Source organism: Trachurus japonicus, chromosome 1 (genome assembly GCF_045865225.1).
Source record: "Trachurus japonicus isolate A0001 chromosome 1, Traja_1.0".
Classification (NCBI taxonomy): domain Eukaryota; kingdom Metazoa; phylum Chordata; class Actinopteri; order Carangiformes; family Carangidae; genus Trachurus; species Trachurus japonicus.
This window is the reverse complement of record NC_140907.1, coordinates 5898511-5911949: the sequence shown is the minus strand read 5'-3', so window position 1 is coordinate 5911949 and position 13439 is coordinate 5898511. Positions and strand designations below refer to the sequence as shown.

The following is a 13439-nucleotide window of genomic DNA, read 5'->3' as shown; positions in this document are numbered from 1 at the left end:
TTAACATGTAATAACATGTTAGTCATGGCAAACTTTTTCTCTTTTTAAATTAAAAAGTTATCCCATGATATCTGTCTACCTTTATAGTGAACCACAGTCGAAAGTAATATAAGGTGTTTGCTAATACTACATAAAGCAGCCATAATGTACGAACGGATTTATTTTTTTAACCATTTAATCAAAGAAAAAAAATACACATGGAGTAATTATTAAACTGTGAAAATGTATTGGACTTGTATGCAGCTCTGGCGGTGCTGTAGCGCCCCCGGCGGTGAAGAGCAGCAGTGTTTTCACGTAGGGCGTGATTGCACGGCCCCTCCCCCTCCACAGCCGATCTGGAAAAGAAAAAAAACTTTTTTGTATCGAAGGAATCAACAGCCGCCATCTTGTCGTGGCTCGGAATTAGGATTTCGGTCCAACACTGGTTTTTACGTAGAAATCGAGCATCCTTACCGCGATATGAGAGCGTCTTTCCCCCGAAAACGAAGTCTTAACACCGCCTCGGAGACATTTTGTGAGAAAAAACGGGAATTGGATCGGTGGTCGTTGGGCAGAAAAGCTCCGTATATCTGATTTCCCCTTCAGAGTGCGGCGATTCAGCCCCTGTCGCCGTCCGGGAGCAGTATTGTTTACCGTGGGCAAGCGGAGAGCAGATCGTGACTTTCGAAGTGATTTGCAAAAATACAGCATTTTTATGCAATTGTGCATTTTTGTGGAGCTTCGCGCGATTTTTGCATGAAGAAATTTGACGTCACGCAAAATGGGCACTTTGAACATCTAGTAATTACGACTTTAGCACCGGAATGCAGCAATCCACCTGATTTCACCGGATTGTCATTTTGAAGCTCGATTTTTTACATGGGGAACATTTTATCCTGGGTTATTTAACGATAATAATGTGGGTGTTGGGTGTTGGATTATCATGGGGTGAATGGCGGTGGCGGAGCGGGGCGCTGTTGGATCTCTTTTGAAAGACACCGACTCTCGCAGCGAGCAGTAGCTAAGGCTAACGGTTAACTTAGCTGGTAGCAGCCAATTAGCTACCAGCTATTAGCCAGTTAGTTAACGTTAGCGGGCTGCCAGCTTGCTAATGTGCTAACCACAGGGAAGGGTCGTATCAATAGGAACAACTTCCCTGTCATAAAGTTACCGTAATTATCCTCTTGAAGCAACCAGCCGGACAAGGTAACAACAACTATGGCGGAAAACCTGCTGGACGTCGGACCTCCCAACTCAAAGCGGCAGAAGCTGAATTCACCTGCCCTGTCAGCGTCTGATGGACAAGGTAAAGGCCTCGGCTCTCCTCTGTCTGCACATGTAACACCGACATCATTCACATTTTGCACGGAGCTTTCCTCCCAGGTGACATTGACTCTCAAATGCAGCCAGGTCTGAAGTTGCCCAGGTCGGCTGAAGTGTGCAGTGAGCTGTTTGTTAGCATAGTTATTGTGTGTGTGTGTGTGTGTGTGTGTGTGTGTGTGTGTGTGTGTGTGTGTGTGTGTGTGTGTGTGTGTGTGTGTGTGTGTGTTTACTGCATTTGCTGCAGTGTTGAGGTCTTGTTTCTGTGGTGAGCAGCAGACAATTTGCTTGGACCTACTAGTCTATACACTAATGACAGTCTTATACGGCTCTAATAACAGTCCTGCAACTAATTCTTCCTTCATAAGTTATAACGCAATTCACCCACAGCCAAACCAGAAATAAAGTAGTTAAAATGAAAGCCTAATATGACACAATTAAAGCAACGCCAGCTCCGGGACAGGCATTAATGGAAGTCTAGTTTCTTGTAGCTTTAATGCATTAGACTGTTTGAATGTTACTAAGGTGAGACTCGTCTGTATGTCAGCAAGGTGCTGGACTTGTAGTCAGTCTCCATAGAAGTATAAGCCAATAGAGATAGTTGTTCAGCAGAGATAGAGGTGTGCATCAGCCCTGTAGTGATCTATATAGTAGCCTATACACAGTAACGTGTTAGTTGTTTATTTCACTTACTCAAATGTTGCAAAGGTGGCTTCAAAATCACACCAGCATCTAAGACAGATGCCACTTCATTTCATTGCATGATGTGCATCAGACATCTGCGTCTAATGTAGCTAATCAAATTTCCAGGCAGGCCCTGCTAAAGTGGTTCCATTCATTAAACGAGAGATGAAATTTTATTTATGTATTCAGTGCTCAGGTCAGTCTAGTATGATGATCAGGCCTTCGTAGCCAGTGGGAGGGAAAAGCATTGCTAACAGTCTTTGACATTAGCTTTTCATTCAGCTGTCAAGTGTGAAAATGTCAATAAACAAAAAACAAACAAACTGTCATCTATATGGCCACTTTGATTATGCAGTTGTTGTTTTATCTGCCAAAATTCCTGCCGATTGTGTTGCACTTTGTGCTAGGTTCTCTTATGACATTTCCCTACGTAGACAAATAAATCCCCAGTAAGAAAAATCCCCTTTTTGGAGTACTGGTTCTGCATAAATAAGACTAAAACACAGTATGCCATCCCATGGCAAACATATTTAATGTGTGGTGTAGAATAACTTAATTAAAGATAAGGTTGTTACTTGTTACATACTTGTCATACATGCGTGGTCACACCCCTGCCACACAGTCGGAGGTGGCTGGTTGGAGGAAAACATATTTTCAATGCTTCTCCTCAGGCATGTCATTATCTGATATGATGATATTCTATGGCAGGTGTTTCTCGGCGGCTTGACAGAAAATTCTTTGATACATTTCTGAGTTAAAAAGGATGTTTGGAGTGGATTTTCTCAGCAACAGCAAAACACCTAACTTTAGCCAAGAAACCCGTTGTGTATGCCAAACTGTGTTTAATGGATACTTTTGGGACTCATTTGCAATAGCAGTTGAGATACTCAAGATGAATGAGTGGACGCTTTTGCTGACTAAATTAAGCCATAGGCAGCCCATAATACAAAACTGTTGAACCTGCATCAGTCAGCTTTTTTGATATTAAAAAACAAAACAAACTGAAATCACAGAGACATAACTGTGTGCCTCTCATGGGTTTTGGTTTGCTGGCTGTAGATTTACCGTCTGGTTGGGTATCAGGTGGTCATATTTAACCCCATAGACCTTCATCACCAAGAAACATCTGTAACCGTGCTAGTGGACAAAGTGGTTACTGGCAAAAGTTGAATGTCTTACAGATAAAATTTTGGATGGAGTTGCTGAAAAATTAAAAGAGGAAATTAAGACGAATGTCAATGCAAGTACATGTATGCATGACCAGAGCTGTTATATGTAACAGTTACTGTATATATGCCACAAATATATACTGTACGTACTTGGCTGTTTGTTAGTCAACTGGATTTGAAAATGTAATCCCCCCTACTGGTAAAAAAAATTGAGCAACAGAGCTTTAACTGGCCTCAGGAACACAAGCTGGTACTTACTCAGTGTGTTGTAGTGAGTGCTTTAAAGTGTAGTCTGCAAATGTAATGGGGCCCTCATTATTCATATTCATATGTTTCCATGGGGAAAAAGTTGTATAGCTGTAAGGAAAGCTGTAGAACTTCTGTTGTACGTTCTTCGTAATGCATAGAGTAAAATATGTGTTTTAATATCTGCGTGTCCCTAAGTTAATGGTTTTCTAGAGCACCACGTGCATCAAATGACACGCGTTCATCACCGTTTTGCCTGGTCCACAAGAGAAATAATAAGCTGGACATCCTTTGACCAAGAACAGCGGTCACAACAACAACGAACGCCCAGAACACATGGCAAAGGCACCACATGTCTGCAGCCATCAATCATTGAAACTGCCCACCGCCTAGAGCTTTATAGTTTTTGCCAGTTGCAGTGGGGACTTAAAGGACCCCATGGGACGGCACCGGGCAACACTATCATTAGCCATAAATTACTGCAGATAAAGAGTCGACTTTTACTCTCGGACGTCTGTTGTGCCTGGAGCTTTGTGAACAGCATCCCTCTACCCTGACATTTGGCCTCTGCCTTCTGCAGTAGAGCCCGCTCTGAGCCGTATGCCCCCCGTTTTGAGGCGGAATGTAGCACATTTTATAGGGAGCGTTTATGCTTTGCATACTTTATACGTGTGGGAGAACACATGCGCTTGCGGTGGCTGTGGACCTAAGATGTTTTTTTATGTAGTCAAGTTTTGTGTTGGCTCGGGGAGGTTCCCTTCATTGTTGTGGCAGAGAGCAAACACGTGCCCCCTGTCTGTCTGTCCGTTGAGGCCATCTGTCAGGCTGCAGGGTGCCTCCACTCCCCTCGCTGCCCCGTCTTCACTAGGGATGGGTACCGAAATTCGGTACTTTTTTGGTACCGACTGAATTCCCACCAAAGTACCGAGTATCGATTCACATAAAGTCAATCGGTACCACATTTCGGCACCTGAACGCACCTTCGTCGTGCGGCAGTCTGCATGAGCCCCGCACACTCGCGCCCGCCCCCCTTCTCTCTCTTTCCCTCTCTCTCTCTCCCTCTCTCTCTCCCTCTCTCTGAAATGAGATGTGGAGAAGCGGTAGCACCAGCCCGTCGTTTAAAATCACTACCTGAAAAACAGCCGTCCGTCACTTAACGTTAGGAACGGACTGTTGTGACAATCTGTACCGAAGCGGTCCGGTCCCGAGTCCCGCTTCTCATCACAGCGGCGCCATTCAAGTCCTCGTCACGTAATGAGAGCACATCTAAACGAGGATGAAGTCTCCCCCTCTCCTCTCGTCAAAACATGAAGTCCACATGTTGCAGAGTTTGCACTGCAGTTTCAGTTGTTTTTTTATTTGACAAAGTTTCACACAGAGCTTTCTGATGGCTGTAGGAGTCTTTCCATGTTTCTCCTCAGTAAAAACGGACATTTTTTTCAGACAAGACGATAGTCTCATAAACTTTTTTTTTTTCATTGAATGACTATTCCATTATATGAAAATCATTGCCCATCCCTAAAACATAAAATACTCTTAAAGGCTGAGGAGTTGTATTGTTAAGAGGGGCCTAAATATTAAAATTTTAGACATTTTGAGTTTGTTTTTTTTAAAATTACCACACACACAAAAAGTACCGAAAACAGGTACCGATTGGTACCGATATCGGTTCCCAGGTACCGAGTATCGATACCGTATCGATTCAAATGCGAAAGGTACCCATCCCTAGTCTTCACTAAATACATCGGTGGTAGTAATAGGTTTTATGTCTTGACATCGTACACACATTTGAACTTTTGTCAGTGGCTGGTGGTGTTTAAATATTTATTAACACACGCCCAGTCTTGCTGTATTCTGATCATATTTTAATCAGTCTGTGAAAGGCCAACGGTCAAATAGACTTCATTTTCTCTGCTGTGTGTGGGTAGCCTCGGTCACTGTCCCCTCAGCGTTCATCTGTATGTCGACCAAAGCTACAAGTGTGCTAAAATGTAACTAGTGAATATTTGCTGCATGTCTTTGCGAGCTCTTAGGTCAACTCCATGTGTCATGAACTCCCTCCCCTGCATCACCCAAACGTCCACTTACTACTGCACAAATGGCATCTTTAATGCCTCGCAGGCAGACAGTAAGCTCATGACGCAGCCGCTAATGAAGCCATTTATGCTTCCGCCTGCGGCCAACCAGAAAAACCCAGAGAAAAATGAAGGGGGAGCAGACGAGGGGAGGTGGAGGGTAGTGACACACCAACCCCCCCACTCTTGTACTGTATAAAGTGTTTATGACAGCGTCTCCTCTAGGGATGCACATGATTAACCGTTAACCGATAACAAGAACTTTGACCGATTAATGCTATCGGTTATTTTTTAAATTATTATTAGGTCCTTATGTCGTCAACTCATGGGGGCGTGTCAACACGTGCAGAGTTCACGTGCCTTCAGTCATATTTCGCAGCAAAAAGTTACACAGGAGGACTGACAGTATGTGCAGCAGCCCCCATGAAGGAAGGTCAGACAATAAATGTAGCCTACACGGACATAGATGTGAATCACCTGTAACTACGGCGCTGAGAAAAAAAAAAAAGAGGACGAGGACGTCGCTGCTCTCCAGCCTGTTCACCTGCAGCTCTCCTGCAGCTCCACAGAGGAGCCTGGTGTTTGGCTGCACTTTGTATAAAAACAGTTCTACAGTACATTGGACGATCTAACCTCCATATGAGCGCGATCAGCTGAGACAGAGCACAGTGGATGTGGCGCTGCTCTGTCGCAGCGCACGTGTGTATTTAACGGCCAAAAAAAAATTGGAGCGATAATTTATTTATTTATTTTTTGCCGTGCGCCGCAAGCATCTTAATCTTATCGGTTAACGGTTAATAATCGGTTAACGAGCGTTGGTTATTGATCAGAAAAAAAATTCAAAATGTGCATCCCTAGTCTCCTCGTTTTGAGCTGCTTTAGTTTGCGGCACAGGCTCATTAGCAGTTTTGGGATGGTAATTATTTTTCAGTGCCTCTCATTTCTTGTGTTTCAGCCTGTTTTTTCTTGTCGCAATACAGACGGTTTCTATTAGCCAGCGTTGCTACCGTTGCTTATTACACTTGCAGCAACGTATAGAGAAGTGAGTGAGGATGACAAAAGTAAATTTTTGTGTTTGTAGACTAATTTTTTGTGCACACGGTCATGGAAAAAAAAAGTGTTTAGTTGGTGAACACAATGCAGGGTTTCCCCCAGAAAACTTGTTAAGCCCGGTGGTAGGGTGGCACCGGCGGCCCACCAGCGGCCCACTGTTGCCCAAGCGTGTTTTTTTTTTTTTGTGACGGGGCCTGACCCTGACCATTGACTGGTGGCAGGGCCCTGTAGGTATCAGATTCATTAATGGAGTAATATAATTTAGAGGGCATGATTTCATAAGGCCTTAAGATCAATGTTAAAAGTTGACAGGAAACGTGAAAATATTACCAGTATCGTGTCTTATTATAAGACATTTATGTAACATATTTGAAGCAGAAGTAAGGGGAATGTTTGTGTTAATATAAGTCTTAAATAGTTATATCTTCCGACAGCAATCACTTATATAGAGTGTTTGGTCTGAAACACGGGTCTGTCAGTCACTCTGCTCTGCTGTAAGCCAAGGAGAAAACTTTCCTTGTATCCTACAACCTTTATCCAATGAGGAGAGAGAACGGCATAAAGGGGCGGTCCTCTCTGTGTGTGCAGCCAAGGGATGCGCGTGAATGTGGTGATGTAGGGACGAGGGCGGGGACTGCTAACTCCATCGGCTGACAGGAAGTTAGCCAAAACCACCGGATTGCTTACTTCTGCTTTAAACACCAGCTAGGCTATAGCAGAGTCTCACAGATTGCACTAATGCTCTTCAATCAACCACAAAAATAAATAAATAATAAAAATACTATTTAAATAAATAATATCAACTGTCTGCACTAAAAACTAAAGAACAGCTGCCTGGTGTCTCCATTGTTAAAGTCTAGCGTTATTTCTCAGAGATTTTTTTTTTCCCTCAGATTTTTTCAATCTGGAGTCACGTAAACGTGACGTAACACGTGTCACGTGTCAGTCGTCATGGAAACGAGACAGTCATGGATCTACCGATTTAGACCAGAGTGAAAACAAACATGTGTGAAACAACGGATCATTTTCACATCAGGTGAATGTCCGTGACGTGTCCCTTTATGCGTGAGGAAGTTGTGATATTGTCAGACGATGCAAAAGACAACTGATTTAAATCAATAAATAAACGATGCTTATCCTGGCGGTGGGGCAAGTAAGACCTGGCAGCCCGCCGGGCTTATAAATACACTGGGGGAAACCCTCCAATGAATGTCCATCACACTTCACACTTTAATCTTTTGCATTTCTGTCAGAGCAAACCTCGTGTTTTCAGTGCTCAGCTTTACAGACCGTTAGAACGAATTTGAGCTCTCTTTTTAACTGTACGCCTGCAACTTTACACTGTTGTTATTGCTGTGTTGCTGTGCTATTGTCAGTGAAGGTAGCTGTTTTCTGTGAGGAGGTTTGAAAAACCCACGGTACTCATCCTGCTTTGCATCAAACAGCAGTAAAGACTCAAGTAGCAACTAGATTGTGAACATAGCTGAACGTTTAGCATCTACTAACCCAAATACTTCCTTTGGGAGAGACTCAAAAGGTAGCTCAGCCAGTCAATGGTTGTTTTATTTTCACTTGGCCAACATAGTTTTGGAAGAATGGCGATGTTGCTCCATAACCACTGGATGTGTAAATGAGCCCCTGTTGACTTTATCAGCTTGATAATACACTGTTCCCATGCACTGATTTATTTCCAGCGGCCCATAAATTGTATTTATGGCCCTGTGTTTTCCCTTATAGTCACTCAGCAGCAGCACACCACCGCTGCTACATCGAGTGCTGCTGCTAAATTTTACACTATCATCAATAAGAATGGACACACTTGCACGTTGTGCGACACCCAGTGTAACCTTGGAATTGTTTTGAGTTGTCAACTTAAGCAATAATAATATATAATGTAGTAGCCTAATAACAATAATAATAGTGTAATATTGTGCTTATACAACTGTTACCAACAAAATAAAATGTATCATCAAAATATATTCATGTTGATGGACAGTTTGCGAGTGTGCGTCCCGTTTCCATGGGAATACATGGGGTCCGACTAATAACCGAAACACAATCAGTCACGTCAGTAGACCCCTATGTGTAATGGAACCTAGTTTACCTCTACAGCAAATAGTCCGACCCTTAGTAACGACCTAGCAACAGAAAGGATTTTCTAGTCCCAGATGAGTGAACTCTGAGCTGACGTTATGTTTTATCACAGTCTGGGACTTTCCCGAACTTAATCAATATCGCGTTGGAAAGTCAAACATTTCGATTACTCCGGATTATTTAAAAGCCCAAAAGTTGTGAAAAATAGAGACAGAAAAACATAGAGGTAATATCTTCTGTTTTATCCAACGAAAAAACACGGTCACAACTAGTGTCTCTCTGACTGTACAGATGGAAGGGAACAGCCTCTCGGCTAAAACCGGGCGGTTTAGAGATTTAGTTTGTGATTTATTTTCACGAGTAACGTAACGTTGCCAAAAAAAAGAATCCATGGATGGTTACCATGGAGATGGATACAACAACATGACATGGCAAACTAATATTTTTAGTCAGGCGTGCTGTCATGCTAATTGACCCTTTGTCAAGGCCCCGCCCCCCACGGTTACTGTTGCTAGGTTGGACAAACAATGGTCACGGAAGGGTTAACTCCCATTGGAAACCATTGAAAATTAGGCAGATTTAAATTGCTTGTAAGGAAAATTTTAATGAACTTATACATCAGAAAAATAGTGTCCATGATAGAGGACAGACGTGGCTCAATAGCGATTGAACGGGCATTACCTGACTTTTCCGAAAAATGGGGGGAAATCATTGTTTTGGTCACTCACTAGCTAGTAGCTAACGACGCTAGCTAACGTTAGCTACAAGCTAACGCTTAATCTCCGCCGATCTCCCGTTTCTCCTCGTAAAACTTCACAAAGTTCAAAAGACATTAGCAGCGGTAATGTTACGTTTGCTAGATAATTTTGAAGGTATTAGATCTTCTCTGTCTATGAACACGACCAGAGAGTGGACTGGAGGATGAATGAGCTTCAATAGCACTTCAGTACAGCCAGGGAAAAACAGGCTCACTTCTCATGAGGACTGCACACAACAACAACAACAAACACAACTTTGCAGTTAACCCCTGACCTATGCCTAGAGCTCCCCCTAGTGGACCACCCCCAAACCCTATTATTAAGCTCAACTAACAGAAGGTTAAAGTTATATGTTATACAGTACACATGGGCCAAGTAGCCTATGTTTATTGATGTCTTAGGTTTGGGGAATGGGATAAAAATGACTCCAGGAATACGTTCCAGATATCGTGAGTCGCTATTGCAGGAACCCCAGGCACATTTTAACCATATTGAAAAATGATTAAGTAGTTTTTGCCAAAAAACTTGCTGTCTACCTATCTCGTTTCATAGGGTTTCATTCCAGGGTTGTCCAACCTTAGAATGTTGTGCAACATGTGACATGGGGAGAAGCGCTCTGATTGGTGGAACAGCAGACCAATCAGAAGGCCAACAAAGGGTCAATTTGAGCACGTTCTAAATGTCTTGTTGACCAATCAGATTGCTTGGTCGGAACTAACTTGTTGTATGCATCACACCCTCCCTCCCAGACCCTCTCCTTATTCTTCAAAGGACAGCTACCGGTATGTTAAAGGAAATCTGTTACATTAGTGTAGCTCTTTTGGGAAATAGAGCCAAAATGTGATGGTGAAGCAGTGAGTATGAGCGGAGCAGAGTCAGAGTTTTGCAGTGAGCTTTCAGCATGGCAGCACATGTACAGTCCGTCCTGCAGTGTGTCAGTCATAATGCTGCAGCCTTTTCAAGACTAAGAAAAGTTGTATGTTGTTTCCCAGCTGGTGGAGAAGATGGCTGATGTTAACTGTTTTTTGTCAGCACTACCTCCGATATCCCCTAAACAGGGCTGTACGTTAACTTTTTCAGCACATAGCACTAGTGCTACAGAGGCTGACAGTTTTTTAGCACAGGACCAGAGAGTTGTAGCACACCCTAAAAATGCCCGTCACCTCTACAGAGGACAATTAATGCAGCTCATCACTTACACAGTAACATCAGCAAGTGTAATTCATATACTGTACATAATGTAATAGAGTAAGAACTTTTCAGATAAGAAGCATCTTTAAACATCACTTTAAACATCGTTGTTTAAAGTGACTTAAGCATCACTTTAAACAACTCATTTTTACATAACAGGCGTGACATATTTACTAGGGGTGGAACGGTTCACAAAATCCACGGTTCAGTTCGGTTCACGGTTTTGTGGTCACAGTTTTTGGTTCGGTTCGGTATACGTTGATCATTGGGAAAATCAATTATGTCTTCAGTTAAAACTGAAAGAATGAGGCAGTCTGACACATCATTGTGACAGTCTGAGGTTAAAAGTAGGTGAGAATCTGGCTGCAAGAGAGGAGACATTAATAGTTCCAACATGATTTTAATTTATTGGGCAAAGAAAGTTATCTAACAAATGCTAAGAACAATTAGTTATTCACTGAAATATCTATATTAATTGTGGTTCTTACAAAAAATATATCTTATAAAATATAAAAAGCAAAAATGTCTCTTATGCTCTGCCCCTTGAATTAGTGCATACAAAATAATTTAACTTTAGCTTTCTACTTTTACAACCACATTAGTTACCAGCAAACAGAGGCAGAACAGAGGCCGTGACCACAAAACCGTGAACCGAACTGAACCGTGGATTTTGTGAACCGTTCCACCCCTAGTAAATATGTCACGCCTGTTATGTAAAAATGAGTTGTTTAAAGTGATGCTTAAGTCACTTTAAACAACGATGTTTAAAGTGATGTTTAAAGATGCTTCTTATCTGAAAAGTTCTTATTCTATTACACAGTCTCGTTTGGGCTCTCACCGAACCCCCCCACCCCTCCCCCCCTCCTCCTCCTCCTCCTCCTCCTCCTCCTCCTCCTACTCCTACTCCTCCTGCTGCTGCACGGGTCGCGCTGGAGCTAATAAATGCTAAATGCGCTAAATCGCTAATTGGTAGCGATCGCGATCATAACACACGCGGACACACACACACGCGGTCCCATACAGCAGACCTACAACGCTGCTGGCGCATCTTCTAGCTCCGACTCTTTCACTCGCCATGCTCACAAACGTTTCCACAAGTGACCAGCTGATACACTGCTCTGCTTCTTCGTCTTGTTTACCCATAGCACCCATGCTACAGGGCAGAATATGTCTTAGCACAGGCATGTTTTGATGTAGCACGTGCGACATATATGTCGCACTGTACAGCCCTGCTAAAGGGATAGTTCACCCAAAATTCAAATTTCACTCATTATCTACTCACCCTCATGTCGACTAAGGGCTGGGAGAATTTTCAGAGTCCTCCGTGCCTTCTCGGAGTTACTGGGGGGTCCGCGCAGCAGTATTTGTCCATATATTGGTTGTGAATGGTGCTCACTTTTCTTCGTCCAAAAAGACACACCAAAAAACATCCAAATACCTCCATACTGCTCGTCTGTAATGTCCCTCTGGTATTGAAGCCCCAACATGAGAAATTGTTCCGAAAAAAATTAAATAAGTCTATGTTTTAAGCTTGTTTGTAGCGGAAGCTCTCAGTGTCTCAGTTCACTGCTCTTCCTGTGTCAGTGCAAATCTCACGTGATTTGCACTGACTGGCGGAACAATTTCTCATATCGGGGCTTCAATACAAGATGTGTTTGGATGTTTTTTGGGGTGTCTTTTTGGACGAAGAAAAGTGAGCACCATTCACAACCATTATATGGACAAATACTGCTGCGCGGACCCACCCGTAACTCAGAGAAGCCACGGAGGACTCTGAAACTTCTCCCAGCCCTTAGTCGACATGAGGGTGAGTAGATAATGAGTGAAATTTGAATTTTGGGTGAACTATCCCTTTAAGATCCTCGGTTAGTAATTAGAGCAAATCTAGTGAGCTCCACAGGGTGCGACAACTTACTTGACTACGGTAAGTTGCAACAGTACTGCTTTGCTTGCTTGTCCAAATAGTGAACATCAAGTCTAGACTAAACACACACACATACACATACATCTTAGTCTAATCATATTTTCACACAACCTTTCAGACGGGTGTCAAATAGGTCATCTTTTAAACTGTTGTGAAGTTTCTATAGAGTTATGATGTAGAAATAGCTGTACAAAATGGAGTAAACAAAATGCCAGCTACATGCTGAATATCTTGTTGTCCAGTAAGGTGAGGGAGGAGAGAGGAGCAAGGGAGCAGCAAGGAGAGAGGAAGGAATGATGGTCATGAGCATGGAGAGGGGGCAGCGCTGTCGATTTGCTTCATATAGAGTGTCGTGGTTCTGGTGGTCACGGTGAAGATGTCACCAACCACCTGTTCAAGCAGCATTTACAGAAGTGTTTTGTGCTCAGTCTCCAGGCATGTTTTACACAACCACTGGCTCAACTAATAACCTGGAGCCATCTGTCTGTTGTCTAATTGATTGTCTTGGTTTGCACCAATCTTAAGATGTGGCAGATTGTTGTAAACGGAGCGACTGGCTGAGACAAAACAGCCCCCATCTCCCTTCCAGCAGTACCTGCAGCCAGTGAATCCCACCAGTAGCAGAGGGAGGACTGGGGACAGGGGGAAGTACCCACACTGACTGATTTCTGTGCTTTTGATTCTTTCTAAACTTAACAGAGTCATTTGATGCCAGATATGATTTACTTTACTGACGTTTTAGAGTTTAGTGGTGACTTAACTGTTGTCAACGTTGCCATTGCTGCTGTAGAAATAGTATTAACTTAATTTTGTATTATAAATCATCAAAGTGCCACCTTAAACAAAAGTCATACTTAACATGTACATTTTGTAATTTAAGGACTGAATTTTTAATGCACGTCTTAATTAAGAACACACTCCAATTACAGCAGATTTAAAGTAGGGC

At 42.8% G+C, this 13439-nt stretch overlaps 1 protein-coding gene across 3 annotated transcripts in view; it reads left to right on the top strand.

Annotated features, from left to right (window-relative positions):
* The first annotated feature begins 335 nt into the window (after window positions 1-335).
* The window catches only part of crebbpa (CREB binding lysine acetyltransferase a), a 91620-nt gene continuing 78516 nt past the window's right edge, over window positions 336-13439 (top strand). For 2 of the 3 annotated variants that reach the window (XM_085801688.1, XM_085801600.1), the window contains exon 1: window positions 336-1285. In XM_085801688.1, coding sequence (XP_085657814.1) covers window positions 1198-1285 — 88 coding nt within the window. In that variant the 5' untranslated portion in view covers window positions 336-1197. The remainder of the gene's footprint in view (window positions 1286-13439) is intronic. The other variant, XM_085801771.1, reaches the window with a different exon arrangement.